The following is a 15920-nucleotide window of genomic DNA, read 5'->3' as shown; positions in this document are numbered from 1 at the left end:
GGGTGGCCCAAGGGCTCAGTCCACCTCCATCTAGACCAGACTGGTTTGGCGTGAATACAGCCCCACCTCCTCAGAGCCCTGTGACCTTGGGCCTTGGTTTCCTCAGTCTGTAAACAAGGCCCAGTGGTAGTACCTATTTCATAGGGTTACTCTGACTGAGGGGGGTTGACACTGAGCAGGGCCCCGTGGGGCTCCTGGGCACAAAGCCTTTCTGTGTCCCCCATTTCTTTGATTACAGGAAATAGGCTTCATTCAGCCTCCATGACCTTCCCTGAGTTCCAACGGGCAGATTCAAGTGGTTGTTAATCAGGGAAGGGAAGGGATGGGAGACAAGGGAGGAGCAGTCAAGAGAAACAATAGTGCCGCCTTGGGGCAGGTCCTGGTTCCCCATCAATGGACACAACAATATCTATGAGCTGTTTTGCAGATACCCCCTCCAGGTAGGAAAAGTTAACAGTTAACGATGGTATGCTTCCCACAAGCATGTAGACCCCCTGACCAGTAGGAAGCAGAAGGTTGATGATGCCGACTCCCAATTACCTCACCACCAACCAATCAGAAGAATGTCCACAAGCTGATCACACCTTCTTTGAACCATTACTATAAAGCTTCTCCAAGGGGGGTGCAGTTTTTGGAGGTGCTAGCCTGCTGTGTTCCCTCTTTGCCTGGCAAAGAAATAAAGCTATTCTTTCGCTTTCCTCCTCAATTCTGTCTCCGTATTTCTATTTGGCATGGGTGTACAGAAGCCGAGATTTCAGCAACAAGATCTTAATACGTATAAGAGTATTTACAAGGACGGTTGACGTGTGGGAAGCATTACGCACATGGCAGCCTTTGTTAACAAGGAGGGTTCCATGGTGTGTGTTCTGCCTGCTCCTCGGGGAGCCTGGAGGCCAGGGAATCTGAGACATTCCGGACTTCAGCAGCAAGGGAGCAGTGGAATTAGAAGCCAGGCCACTTGGGCTCCTGGGGTGCCCTGGGGTCTCCAACATGTCTACCCCTGAAACCGAGTGGGGCCTGGGCACGGAGGCCTCTTTTTGTCCCCCGTTTCTTGTAAGCAAGACTCCAGCCTCCATGACCTTCCCTGAGTTCCAAAGGGAAGATTCGAACAGTTGCTAATCAAGGAACCACCTGAGGCGAGATTAAAGGGACCAGAGAAGCCCATCACGATTAGGAGACGGACCAGCTGAGACCCTGCACACACCCTCATCTTGTCAGCAACCCCGCCCTTGAAGTACTGTTATAAAACTCCTCATCACATCCTCCTGGGTGGGGACACATAGTTTTTCGATTTAGGAGCCCACTGTGTCCCCTTTTGCCTGGCAAAGTAATAAAGCTATTCTTTTCTACTTCACCCAAAACTCTGTCCCCGAGATTTGATTCAGCACTGGCGCACAGAGAAGCTGAGCTTTCGGCATCACCCCCCTGCTCCCATCCACATTCTTAGCACTGTTCAGTCCGAGGGAACGCCTTCCCTTCTCTGAGCCTCGGCTTCCTCATCTGAGCAGTGGGAGTGGTCCTCTCTGCCCTGCTACCTCTACAGGCAAAAGGGATGGGTGAGAAGGTGCTTTTCAACAGGAGGGGTAAAAGGTTTCACAGTTACTTTCCAAACGAGCGAGCTGTGTTCGGGCGGGGAGGGATGGGGAAAGGATGCCAGCAGAGCTGTGAGTTGCAAATGCTCCTCCTGTGAGAAACTGCCGAGAATCTGCTTCTTAGGAAACCAGGTGACCTCGAGTGGCGGCCAGCAGTCCACTTCATGGGCTCCATCTGCGCCCACAGCGGTCGTGGCAGAGCGCCCAGGCCGGCGACACCGACACCCGGGCAGCCGGGAAGAGGGGGTGACATCTGCGCGTGGGCGGAAGCGGTGCGGCATTTATATTTGGAAAACAATATGCATTTGTCAGGGTTTGCTCTTTCTTTTCTAAATTCAGAACATTTGGGGAGAGAACAAGAGAGAGGAATATTGATTTCCGCTCCGGGAGAGGATGATGGATGGCAGAGACGGCAGGAAACACGGACACTTCCTCACCTACCCCTCCCCATCGACTCCATCTCCGCCGCCGCCTGGCTGCCGCGCCCCTCGCCTCCTTCCCTGGCTTCTGATCTGCTCTCACTCTCTCCCTTTCCTCCCTCGCGGCCAAAATGAAGTTGCCTCCAGGGTTAGAAGGAAAAACTCCACATGCCCCACCCCACTGGACCCCTAGAAATTTCACCGAGGTGGAAGACCCCTGAAACTTGTTGGGTTTATTTCCCACCCCCAGGCTTTTTTTTTTATTTTTATTTTTTTGCGGTACGCGGGCCTCTCCCTGTTGTGGCCTCTCCCGTTGCGGAGCACAGGCTCCGGACGCGCAGGCTCAGCGGCCACGGCTCACGGGCCCAGCCGCTCCGCGGCATGTGGGATCTTCCCGGACCGGGCACGAACCCGTATCCCCTGCATCGGCAGGCGGATTCTCAACCACTGCGCCACCAGGGAAGCCCAGGTGCTACTTCTTGCTCACTAGGTCCAGTCAGCATTACGTCATAAGTGTAATGCACCAGTGCGCTATCGTGTGCAAGTGAATGGGGTCTTGTGATCAAGATCCCTGCGAACTAAACTATGACATAGGCCCGGAGAGTTGATATCCACCTGAGGTGGGACAGTAAAGGTGTAATGCTGGCCTTGTCAGCAGAGAACAAACTGCTTCTGGTGGATCTCACGGACAGGAATGCAGAAACAGGCATTCTTTCAGATCAAGAGCTGCATAGCGGATACTGGAAGAGATGTGTCACTTTACTCAAGCAATGAAATCACATCTGATACAGCAGCTGGAATTGGAGTCGCCACCTTGGCAAGCTTACAATAATCCTCTGTCATTCTCAAAGACCCGACTGTCTTCGGCCGCGGCCAGATGGGAGAGCTGAATTGGGGATGTGGTGGGAATCACCGCCCTAGGGTTTTTTAAGTACTTGATGATTGCACTAATGTCTGCAATCCCTCCAGGAATGCAGGGCTGCTTCTGTGGTTGACTATTTTCCTAGGTAGGGGCAGTTCTAGTTGCTTCCACTTGGCCTTTCCCATCATAATATCTCTTACTCCGCAGAGAAGGGAACCAGTGAGTTCAGAGTCAGCGTCCAGTAGTCCCTAAAAGGTCTGATTATTTCCTCTTCCCCAATGCACAGTTGGCAAAAGCCCGTGGGTCCTTTTGGGGAAGGCTGGGAGAGTGATTAACAGCATAAATATTCCATAGTGTACTAGGGTCCTTCATTCAAGGGGTTCTGAGTCTATAAAGTGGCTCCAGTCTGAGAATTAACAAGCCATGACTCTTGTTTTTATCATTCAAGTTATACTCTTGTTCACTTGACCTATTTTCTGCTTACACAGAACAAGTAAGAATTAGTAGGCTTCCTGTCTGTTTCACTTCTAGGAACCCCATGACGAGCTAGCCAATGCCATCAGTCTGCAGGACTAAAGGCCATTCTGATTGCGGCATTGACCCTGCTGTCAGTCACAGGGACCATTCCCTCCTTGCCTTCGGGGCTTGAGTGCCACCTCTGGTCCCTGCCACCACGGGTCCAATCACTCTCATTGTGGTTACGTGTCCCAATTCCGTGACTGCAGTTCCCTCTGTGAAGTCTGGCCCACAGAGAAGAGCCAGGGATGCCAGGGCTTCCCTCTCAAGTTTATCTCTCACAGTCGTGGTGAAAGGCATGCCTTCTGGTCCTTCCCAGGGTGGGTGAGTTTCAAATGACAAACTCACTCGAACATTCCCGTCCCCCTAAGTCATGGAATCCCTTTCTCTACATTAACCCAAAGCAGGTCTGGCAATTCTAATTCACTCACTGTGGGTCTCCTTTTGGCCATATTTCAGCCAAGCAGCGAAGCAAACTGTTAGAGCCCTTCCTTCCTCCCCAAGATGCAAAGTTAGATGCAGAATCCCTGCTTAGTGAGCCCGTGGCAATAAATGCCGCCCGATCCAACTTTCCGTTCCTTCCACGATTTATCCCGCAGCCTTAATACCCATCCCCACACGTGTGGCCCGGGTTTCTATCTGCAGGAGTTAGAAAACGCAGAGGGTAGTGCACCTCCTCACGGGTCACGCTTTGTACCTCACTTTAGGGGCTGCTGGGACTTGAGTCTGCTCAGAGGTCTAGACGCCGAGAGCGGTGGTGGGGTCGACACTGGGGAGAACCAGCCATGTCTTGCTTGTCAGCTGCCTCAGGGGCGGTCATTACCCTTTCCGCAGGTAACGCAGGGTTAACACCCTGGGACAGGCGGGGGTGGAGAGGCCGCTTCTCCTGGGGACAGAGAGACTGCTGCCGCTGGCAGAGGAGATGCATCAGAATTTAGGGTTCAAGTTCCCCAGCTCCATCAGGGTCTTCCCACACACCCCCATTCCAACTTGCAGGATCCCATTCCTTCCCAGTCCGTGGCCTGGGTTTAGCAGGAGACACCCTGGGAGGCTGGGAGTTCAACTCGCATTGTAATTCAGTCAGTCACAGGGGGAGACTGCGGGTCTGATTTTCAGCCTCTCAGCCCTGTGGCTACGGCGGGTAAGAGTCTCGTTCAGGGCAGACATAGAAGCTTTCAGGTCATTTACGGGGCCTTGAGCTAGGAATTCGAATCCCTGAGCTCAAACTTTTCTTTCCCCACTTTGTCCAGTAACATTACGAGCAACCAGCCAATCTCATCATACTCATCAGTTTGAAAAAAATGTTTGAAAGTATCACACACATGGTCACCCAGATCCTAGCTTCTTACAAGTGTTGGATTAGGAGTTTCCAGTGGTGATACTTTGCTTATCTCTCTTGCCCCGTCACTCCATGGACTGCCAGTGCTCTTTTTACTACTGGAAATAGAGTCATTAGTGTCTTTCAATCTAATCTGACTAGAGAGCGAATTCTAGAAATCACAGCACCAATTCAGAAAATTCATCTTTAAGATTTTGTTTCTCGAGAACCACTCTCGGTCCTAAAATCGGTATTAGTCAGAGCTCTCCAGAGAAAGGTGTAAGGCAGTGTGTGTGTGTGTGTGTGTGTGTGTGTCTGTGTGGGTGTATTTGTTATGAGGAATTGGATCATGTGATTAGGGAGATTGGCAAGTTCAAATCTGCAGTGTGGGCTGGCAGGCTCAACGCCCAGGAGAGCTGAGGGGCAGGTGGAGAGCCAGGAGAGGCAAAAGTTCAGATGAAATCCACGGGCAGTCTGCTGGAGACATGCCCTCTTGCTTGAGGAGGCTGGGCTTTTTGTTCTTTTCAGGACTTCAACTAATTGGACGAGGCCCACCCACATTATGGAGGACAATCTGCTTGTTCAAAGTTCACCAATTTAGGGCTTCCCTGGTGGCACAGTGGTTGAGGGTCCGCCTGCCGATGCAGGGGACACGGGTTCGTGCCCCGGTCCGGGAAGATCCCACATGCCGCGGAGCGGCTGGGCCCGTGAGCCACAACTACTGAGCCTGCGTGTCTGGAGCCTGTGCTCCGCAACAAGAGAGGCCACGACAGTGAGAGGCCCACGCACCACGATGAAGAGTGGCCCCCGCTCGTGGCAACTAGAGAAAGCCCTCGCACAGAAACGAAGACCCAACACAGCCAAAAATAAAAAAAAATAAATAAATAAAGAATAGCATCTATTTTATTATTTGTAGAAAACTAGCCTGAAACACCATGCAGGGCAGAGCAGCACCCACAGCCTGGGGCTGCTGGGCCCCGGGAATTCTGGAGCCCGAGAGCTCTTGGATTTTTGTCTGGGAGACGCTATCGTTTTCTCAGCACTAAAGGGCCTTCCCTCTAACTCAGTCACCTTCTTGATCCAGGAGTGGTAGTTTTCTAACAAGGTGTATATTCCTGGAACATTCTTCTGTCCACAACTCCTTCCCCAGCTGATGATGCCCACCTGGTACCACTTCTTGCCAGATTCTGTGGTACAGACGAGAGGACCCCCGCTGTCACCCTGTGGACAGAGAACACAGATCAGCAGCGAGTCCCATTTGAAACTGTCCACGTGAGGCAGAGCACAGCTCGCTCATGGAAGAGGGTTCATGGACCTCCTGACTCCGGGACGCCAAGGGGAATCACATCATCGCAGATCAACACCCACCCTATCGTGGCTGCACGCGGGGCATGTGCAGCACTCAGCCTGGCCCCAGGAACCATGGTATGTAGAGCGTGGCCATGCACATGCTCCATGCACAGCACACAGAGAAGGAGCCGGAACACGGAGGACCCAGGCTGAGGAAGAGTGGGGACCAGATTAGCGGGTCTTAAATCAGAGGCTCTGGACAGAGCTGTAAAGGGAAGGAATGAAAAGAGGATGCGAGGAGTGCTGTTAGGCCTGTGGATGTGAACTGGGTCTCCTTTTTTTTTTTTGCGGTACGCAGGCCTCTCACCGTTGTGGCCTCTCCCGTTGCAGAGTACAGGCTCCGGACACGCAGGCTCAGCGGCCATGGCTCACAGGCCGAGCCGCTCCGTGGCATGTGGGATTTTCCCGGACTGGGGCACGAACCCGTGTCCCCTGCATCGGCAGGCGGACTCTCAACCACTGCACCACCAGGGAAGCCCTGAACTGGGTCTCCTTTGATGTTCTTCCGGAGGCGTGAGGGAGAAGGATGTCTCTTTTTAATTCTTTGCTGTGGGTATTTGCAGGGGGCAAGTGAGCTAAGCTTTTCTGACTATGTGACCCCTCCAGGGTGGAATCACATGGGTCTATGACTCAGATGATTACCTATTTATATGGAAAGTATGTACCAAGTCCCCACCGTGTCCCTCACACATATATGGCTTCCTTTTGTCCATTTTAATACAGGGAAAATGAAGCTTAAGGAGGATGAAGGGCTTACTCAGGGTTACATGGTGTTGGGGCCAAAGTTGGAACCAGGTCTTCCTGATGCCAAAGCACATGTTCTTTCCCTCTGGGGAGCTATAATTGTTCAAGCGATCTTTCCTTCTTAGCGGAGAGATGGCCTCCTTTTCCATGGTCATCAACAGGACCGGGAATGGGACCTAATGGGAAGGAGGACAATCAACACTTCCTGGACATGATGTCCGAGGCCCGGCGTTGGTCCCCTGACTTTACTTTCTCATCCACCCCTTCATCCCACATCTCTGTGAGGTAGGTATTTTGATCCTCATCTTATAATTAGAAAATGGAAAGTCAGAAGAGATCTGCTCACTTCCACCGAACACATCTTCAAGGAGGAAAAACTAACTGTTAGGCACTTGGGATACAAGACCTTATGGTCTAGGGAGGGAGACAACAGTGCAAACAAACAGGATCAACTGCATTTTGTTTGAAGGATGAATAAGAATTTGACAGGAAGAGTGAGTGGGGGGAACTGATTGGAAAGGAATTAGGCAGGAGGTGGGGGGACTAGTTAAGAGGAGATGGGAGTGATGAGGACCTCAACCAGGGCACAAGACGGTCAGGAGGCAGGGGGGTGCGTTGAAACTGACACGATCTGGGGACTGGTGCCCCTGGACACGGGTGGTGAGTCCTAGTTCCAAGGTCATGGGGTAAAGTGCAGGGGAAGATAACGATGAAATCATGTTCAAGGGGAGTTTATGTTGACTGTGGGACACATCGCCAAGCAGAGGGATATACGGAGTGGAATTAACAGAGAGCTTGGAGCTCAAGGACACCCAGTAAGCGTGGTGCCAAAACCAGAACCACCCTTTCCAGTATGAAACACTGCCCTTAACGCTTGTCTGGTTTTTGTGGGTGTGTGCTTTTCTTTGCGCGCGTTCTACTTCAAGGTCACGGGGCAAGAACCAAATCAATGGGATTGCCACTCAAAGAGCTCCTTCCGTAAGTGCTGTCTCTATCATTTTCTTCACGTTACGGTGGCATGAATGGTATAAAAAGCCTATTAATATGTTGATTGTCATTTCCTTACATAAGAGGGAGAGAACTGTGCTTGGACCAGTAACTTGTAAGCCTCAGTTTCTGCGTCGTTAAAATGGAGATAATACCAGCTACTTCCCAAGATTACTGGCAATGACATTTTTAAAATCTATACATCACTTGGCATAGGGTAAATGCTATGTAGGAAATGCTCCAGAAATGTATTAGTATTATTACTTTAGCCTTATGTACTACAAACATTATTTGTATACTCAGGAAACAGAGATTCCCTTCTCGGACGGCTGGGACTCCAGAGGGGCAGCTGTAAATTCATGTCCTTTCACACACAGAGTCTTAATTGTTTTTCTCTTCCTTTTGGGAAGAAAGAAAGGATGTCTCAAAGGAGGGTCTGGCCTCAGCTAGCAAGGACTTGGGACTGATGACAGCCCACCTAAGGGGAACTTTCTTCCAAAGACTAAGGCTGGTAGCCAGAGACTTGTCTGGTTAGAAACATACTGACCACATACTGACCACAGAGCCTCCTAAGTTCACTTCTGTGTTATTCACACCGCGTGATCACTTCTGTCCATTTTGGGTGAGAAGCAGATGACCTGGCTTCCAGCCTGGCCCCACTACCTCCTGGACCTCAGGCAAACCACTTAAATTCAAAATCCCTGTTTTCTCATCTGTTAAACGGGGCGAGTGAGACCTGCCCAGCCCATCTTACAGGATAGTGGAGAGAATGAAATGACTGAATATGTGTGAAAGAGCTACGAAGTTATTACACTGCTTTGGATCCATTCAGACAGTGAAGAGAATGATCGATGATTAAAATAACCATGTTTTCTCATCTGTGAAACAGTTGCAATTAAATATTTTTATACATTTCTTTCTGGCTCTAGAGGTCTAAGATGCTATGGAGTGAAATAAGATTTTCAGGCAAGTGTCATGGGTCAAGATGGGTTCAAGATAATACCCTGGAAAGTAGCCCAGGACTGTGAAAACGCTCTGTGTGATAGTATTCGTGATGGCGCATATCATTATACACTTGACCATAGAATGGACAACACCAAGAATGAACGCTAACATAAACTATGGACTTTGGGTCATTGTGATGTGTCAATGTAGGTTCATCAGTTACAACACATGTACCGCTCTGATGGGGACGTTGATGGTATGGGAGATGATGCATGTGTGGGACAGGGGGTATATGGAAAATCTCTGTATCTTCCTCTCAATTTTGCTATGAACCTAAAACTGCTGCCTCCCCACCCCCATAAAATAAGATCTTTAAAGAAAGTTGTTGCTCAGGTTGTTATCCAAGTCAGCTTGGCATCCCCATAACCAAATTGCCCAACAGCCCAGCTGGCTGCCAGCTCGCTCTCTTTTCTTTTTAAGATTTTTTTTTTGATGTGGACCATTTTTAAAGTCTTTATTGAATTTGTTACAATATTGCTTTTGCTTTATGTCTTGGTCCTTTGGTCACGAAGCATGTGGGTCCTAGCTCCCCTACCAGGGATTGAACCCACACCCACTGCACTGGAAGGCGAAGTCCTAACCACTGGACCACCAGGGAACTCCCTGGCTGCCAGCTCTTAACCCCCCTCCAAGGCAGCCTCCGTCAAGGTCTCTCTCGGATGTCCCCTCCTCTAGGGCTACTGTAACTGACAGGCAGTTTCCAGCTTCCTTGGAAGGTTCAGCTCTTTGGCAAACATTTGTTGAGTGCTCTTCATGCCAAGCACTGTGCTAGGCACTGGGAATCCAGCCATGAATAAGACAAAATTTCTGCTGGAGTTGAGAAGAAAGATAAGAAAACTGTGCAGCATTGCAATGCCTGTTTCTCAGATGCTTGCGGGTCCTTCACAAGAAGTATTGCATTGCTAGCTTGGGACATATTTGATTTTATAGTTTGCTGGACAGTGTCACTTATTTTTTTTAAGTTGAACTTTGTTTTTTCATAGTGTAACCTTAGGGGATTACAAACAGGAAAAGCGCTGGAAAAAGTAAACCACAAAATTCAATTGATTTGATTTTAATTTGTATTTTAAGTACAGCATGATCTTATTGCTATTACTTTGAACATATTTAAATGTTTCCATCATAAAATTATAATTTCCCTTCATTATGTGATTATGTGTTTTATTCAAGTTTGCTAAGTTTAAAAGTGTGATTTTATTTTTAAAGGCAGTTATTTTTAAACCCTAGGGGACTTTCTGCCTGGTTTACCTGGATTTAAGTGATGATAATATTATATAATTTCAGAAAACTTCCCTTGCCTGGATCACTCTCAGCTTATTCTCAGCAATAGAAAGCTTTCTAAACAGAAAGCAAAGCTTTTCACTTCACAATTTTTTTCTTAAAAAAAGGCTTAAAACGATAACAGCACATTTATTTATAGCACTCAAGTAATAGATGATTAATTTTAGCAGCTTTCATTAAAGTACATTTTGATAGGGGAGGGATTGGAGCAAAAATCCTCGACTCCAGATGGTAGATCCAGCCATTGAAGCAAAGGGGACAGAAAATGTCATCAAAGATGACACTTGATTGTTTCAAGTGTTGCTGCAGTTGGTTTTGGCCATTTGAATATGGGATGGTGATGAATGAAAAAGACTGAAAGGATAGGTGTGAATACTGATGAGGGTGAGCAGCCTGGGACAACCTCTAGTCTCCCACGCGTGGCAACCCTGCCCTAGTGACCTGCTCTGCTCACCTCTCCACACTCAACCCTTGTTATCACTGGCTTCTGAAATATTGAAAGTTCCCTGAACACAAGATACTTTTTCAAGCCTCCGTGATTTTCCCCCAATTCTCCCTGGAATGCTCTCTCTTTCCAATCATACTATTAAATGTTGTTTTCCCCTTTTCTTTTTTCTTTTTTTTTCTTTTTTTTGCCATACGCGGGCCTCTCACCGTTGTGGCCTCTCCCGTTGCAGAGTACAGGCTCCGGACGCGCAGGCTCAGCGGCCATGGCTCACGGGCCCAGCCGCTCCGCAGCATGTGGGATCTTCCCGGACCGGGGCGCGAACCCGTGTCCCCTGCATCTGCAGGCGGACTCTCAACCACTGCGCCACCAGGGAAGCCCTCCCCTTTTCAATTGACGTTGGAGCCCTTTGTCTCCTGCTCCAGTATGAACTGGCTACTCCCTAAGTCTGTGGCATGGCTAGGATCTGAGATCTTCATTTAACCATTGCTATTGGGAAGCTTTGTCTTCTCTTTGTTTTTTTAAGTTTGATATAACTGTAGATTCACGTGCAGTTGAAAGAAATAATACAGAGAGATCCCATGTACCCTTTACATGTTTCCCCCGATGATACCATCTTGTAGAACTACATACAGTACAATAGCACAATTGGGGTATTAACATTGATGCAGTCAATACACAGAACATGTCCATCGTCACAAGGATCCCTTATGTTGCCCTTTTAATGCTATATCCACTTCCTTCTACCCCTAAACCCTCCTTAAGCCCTGGCAACCACTAAGCTGTTCTCCCTTTCTATAATTTTGTCATTTCAAGGATGTTATGCAAATGTCCATTGACAGACGAGTGGATAAAGATGTGGTATATATATACAATGGAATATTACTCAGCCATAAAAAATAACAAAAATAATGCCATTTGCAGCAACATGGATGGACCTAGAGATTGTCATACTGAGTGAAGTAAGTCAGACAGAGAAAGACAAATATCATATATTGATTATATGTGGAATCTAAAAAACTGGTACAAATGGTACAAAACAGAAATAGAGTCACAGATGTAGAAAACAAACTTATGGTTACCTGGGGGGAAGCGGGGCGGTAGGGAGGGATACATTGGGAGATTGGGATTGACACATACACATTGCTGCATATAAAATAGATAGCTAATAAGGACCTACTGTAGAGCACAGGGAACTCTACTCAATACTCTGTAATGACCTACATGGGAAAAGAATCTAAAAAAGAGTGGAGATATATATATATATATAAACTGATTCACTTTGCTGTACAGCAGAAACTAACAACATTATAATTCAACTATACTCCAATAAAAATTTTCTAATAAAGAATGTTATGTAAATGGAATCACACAGTGTGGGACCTTTGGGGGTCAGCTTGTTGCACATAGCATGAGTCTCTGGACACATTCACATGGTTGCATGTACCAACAGTTTGCTTCTTGTAACAGCTGAGTGATATTGCATGGAATAAATGCAGTGTATTTAATTATCAGTGTATTTATTTATCCACGTCTTCCAGGACACTTGTTTCCAATTTTGGTCTATTATGAGTAAATCTGCTATAAACACTCCTGCACAGGTTTCTGTGTGAACACAAGCCTTCATTTCTCTGGAATAAACGCCCAAGAATGGCATTTGCTGGGTTATACGGCAAGAGCACGTTCAGTTTTTAAAGAAACTATAAAATTGTTTTCCAGAGTGATTAGACTATTTTAAACTCCCCCAAGCAATATACGAGTGATCCAGTTTCTCTACATTCTTATCAGCATTTGGTGTTGTTACTATTTTTTATTTTTTAATTTTAGCCATTCTGAGGTGTGTAGTGATACCTGGTTGTGGTTTTAATTTGCATTTGCTTGAATGGTTAATGATGTTGAACGTCGTTTCATTTTCTTATTTGCCATCTGTATATCCTCTTCAGCCAAATGTCTGTTCTTGTCTTTTGCCCATTTTTGAATTGGATAGTACGTTTCTCTACAGTTGACTGCAAGAGTTCTTTATAGAGTCTAGGTATAGTTTCTTTGTTGGATATTATCTCCCAGTCAGCAGCTTGTCTTTTCATCCTCTTAATATGGTCTTTCATGAAGGAAAAGGTTTTAATTTTGATGAGGTCCATTTGATCAATTTTTCCTTTTATGAGTTGTGTTTTTGGTGTTACTCTATGTCCCAAAGACTTTCTATTTTCTTTTTCTAAAAAAATTTTGTAGTTTTACATTTAAGTGCATGATCCATTTTGTTTTAATTGAATTTATTCTAGGAATTAATGGTTCTCAATTTTTTAAAAAAGATTCTTTACTCAGATTTTTAGCTTTATTTTTCCTTATCCTATGTGGATTAATACATGGAATCCATGTATATTAGTGAAACCCTCTACTCTATTACAGATCCTGTCTTGAGTAATAGGTTATGAGACTTGGGTTCTCACATGAATCTTCTGTTTTAACAGGCCTCTTATGAAACTGGAGTCAGGGAAGGGGGATGCCAACTCCTTTCCACTGAATTGGGGTGGAAGTCTTGACTCACCACTCAGGCCAGCTATGACACCAAGGGGAGGAGCAGGGTGCCGCTACCACTGGGTGGGAGCCCAAGCTCTTCAGGTGGCCTCCACTGACATTGAGGGGGACAGGGGATGGATCATTATGACTAGATTGTACTTAAAGTCCTGGCTTTCCACTCAGCCTCCTCTGACACCACCATAGTGGGCAGGGGGAGGGGGGGAAGGTGAGATTGTCCACTCGACCTTGGTTGCTAGGGTAGGAGCACTGTGGGGCTTTTCCTGGTGTTTTGCTGGAATAGAATGATTATTGTTTAAAAGTTTCCACCTTGTTAGGTTGCCCTTTTCCTGGTCCAAAGACAGGAAGGCTATCTTGTTTTGTTTTGTTTTGTTAGTTTGTCTGTGCCCACGGCGTTTTTTCCCCCAGCTGCTCGCAGGAGATGCTGAGCTGTTATGTACTACCATCCAGGCTGGGATATAAGAGGCAAAAAGAAAACCCAAGGAATTCACTGCTGTGTCATTCCTTAAGTATTAGGATATTTGTTTCCAATTTCATCTTCTCTTCACATTTTGGAGCCTTTATTTTTGTTTCACAATATAATGTCCAGTGCTTTTAGCTGTATTTAGTGGAAGGGAGCAACAGAAATGTGTCTACTCCATCTTGTCCAGAACCAGAAGTCCCAATCGTCTGGTTTTGTTTTGTAATGTTTTAAACTATCCAGAATGTGGGGCAAACACAGGGCTCGTGTGACACTGATTCTGTCTCTCTCTGTGGTCCTCGTGATATACCTCACAGCCCTTCTGTGAGACAGCCTTTTCATCGCTCTGCAGAACATTTAATATCTGCACTTAGAGTTTTATACCAGCGACCAGATCCACTGCCCAGCCAGTGAGTAGGACTAAGTGGGCTCCCCAGGGTGATCCTTCCCAAGGTGTATCCTTCCCATCCTCAGAGCCAGAGGAAGCTCATTTATGAGGGGTTTTCCCCTGTTTCTTCTACTATCAATCAAAAAGTGCTTTTCTTTTTAAATGTTTGTGTTAATTTTAGTAAAGAGAAGCTAAGCTACCAGACTTTTCTTCAGCAAAACTCACAGGCATGATCCAATACACTACGATTGTTTACCCAACTGCCTGCCCAGGAGACTGTGGGCTCCTTTAGGCAAGAGACCATGTCTCATCAGTTGTTGAATCCCAGGGTTGAGTGCACTCAACAAAGGTAGCTAAAATGAATAAAGTAAAATAATTCCTTGTATGGATCTCAAATCTTCCTTGGCTTTTTGTTTCTTAAAGAAGTCTCAGAAATGGAAAAAGTTTTGGGGGCCTACCTGGAGAAGACCAGACATATTTATGCAGGGTTGCTGCATGCTGACTTCCAGGCAAGCACTGATATTCCAAGGACCTGACAGTAAGTATTCCTGAATCCATGTCCCCATTCCCGTATCTAAGCCCGATTTCCGCACATTTTCCGAACTCTTACTGTCTGTTCCCCATGGAGAGAGGATGCCTTTACCCTGGCAGCCCGAGGGGATGGAGGGGACGCAGCCAAGTTACCTGGCAAGCATCGTAGGTCTCATTCTCAAATCCAGCACACAGCATATTTTTGGTAAGTCTTGGAAATTCCTTTGAACACTTCTCCCAATCCACGATGGTCATGGGCACTTTCAGCAGCTCTGTTTCCATAGGCTGTTTGAGACCTGACCCATAGAGAAGGCCCTTTAGAAAGGTCACTGGACAGGAGCCCCAGTGCCGATAAGGCAGCTGACGTGCCCTAGGCCAACCTGCCCAGTGTCCCGCCGGCCACACATCCGCCTTTTTTTTCACATTTTCACAGACCCTCACTCTCCGTGTCCTTCCAGTAATCCCTCGCAATTTACTCGCTCCACCACCCCAGGCGCTTCCAAACAAGTCCCCACCTACTTGTATTATCCCTCCCATTCAAAATCATACTCCTGCCTCCAAGAAGACTTCCATCTTGGCTCCAACAGCGCTACAGACTTGACTTCTTAGAACTGGCTTTCGATCGGTTCTCAGCATAATCCTGCCTCTTCAGCATATTTGCCTCTCGTTACTTTCTGTTATGTGAGTGTGACACCTCTGATACAGGGCCGCTGAAACTGGGTTTGCACTCCCAGTGAAAAAAGCTTTCAGGTCCCCCAGACAAAGCTAGGTTGGTTGAGAGTTTTTACAGGGGGTTTGTCAAGGCCCTTCCTGGACTGCCAGCTTCCGGGAATTTGTTTGGACTTCTCTCCATCTCATTAACTCCTACCACATGGAGATTTCAAAAGACTTCTCCACACTGAGTGTTCTTAATCGTGCAGGCACCCATCTGCCTCTCCTCACTTCTAAATTCTGAGTCGTGCCCAGAGCCCTGAATCAGTGTTACACCAGTTGCCCTCTAGTTACCAAACTCCTGAAATACCTACCATCTCTTAGACCCCAGGTCATTGCAAAGCATCCCTAAGGACCTGAAGTCTTGTTCAGGCCTGAGCTAGCGCTGTGCTATTCCCGTCCCTCCCCTACCAATTTTGTTGAGTTTTCTTTGGGAACAGTCCAGCAGGGCTTTCATAATCCCTTTATTACCCTGGTCAGGTTCCTCTTATTTTGGCCAAGTAACAATGTAACAACAAGTAACAGCAACAGATTCATTTCTAAGAATGGCTGGGCAACACTCCAGGACCATCTAAAGTCTAGGCCAGGGCAGGCGTCTGGAATGCCTGTAGGAGCCAGGTGGGAAACATCAATGCGTGAATCAGGGAGATGTGAGAGAGCAGAGCAGAGAGTTCCTGGCCAACTGGAGGGTTTATATTCAATGAAACAAAAGAGACTGCCATGTGATGGCGGGACAGGACCACACCCAGGGATGGCCCACACCTGGCATCTCAGCT

At 47.2% G+C, this 15920-nt stretch overlaps 1 protein-coding gene across 5 annotated transcripts in view; it reads right to left on the bottom strand.

The window, feature by feature from the left end:
* Window positions 1-318: 318 nt before the first annotated feature.
* The window catches only part of PRSS55 (serine protease 55), a 57571-nt gene continuing 41969 nt past the window's right edge, over window positions 319-15920 (bottom strand). For 3 of the 5 annotated variants that reach the window (XM_027087930.1, XM_027087932.1, XM_027087931.1), the window contains 2 exons: window positions 14587-14729; window positions 5575-5928 (listed from right to left, as the gene is read on the bottom strand). In XM_027087930.1, the coding sequence (XP_026943731.1) occupies window positions 5614-5928; window positions 14587-14729 (458 nt within the window). In that variant the 3' untranslated portion in view covers window positions 5575-5613. Of the gene's footprint in view, window positions 1922-5574; window positions 5929-6814; window positions 6978-14586; window positions 14730-15920 lie in introns of those variants that run through there. The other 2 variants (XM_027087933.1, XM_027087934.1) reach the window with 2 other exon arrangements.

Source organism: Aethalodelphis obliquidens, unplaced genomic scaffold, assembly GCF_003676395.1.
Source record: "Aethalodelphis obliquidens isolate GAN/ISIS:26980383/991018 unplaced genomic scaffold, ASM367639v1 scaffold61, whole genome shotgun sequence".
Lineage (NCBI taxonomy): Eukaryota > Metazoa > Chordata > Mammalia > Artiodactyla > Delphinidae > Aethalodelphis > Aethalodelphis obliquidens.
Note: the sequence above shows the minus strand (reverse complement) of the source record. Positions and strands in the feature narration are given on the sequence as shown.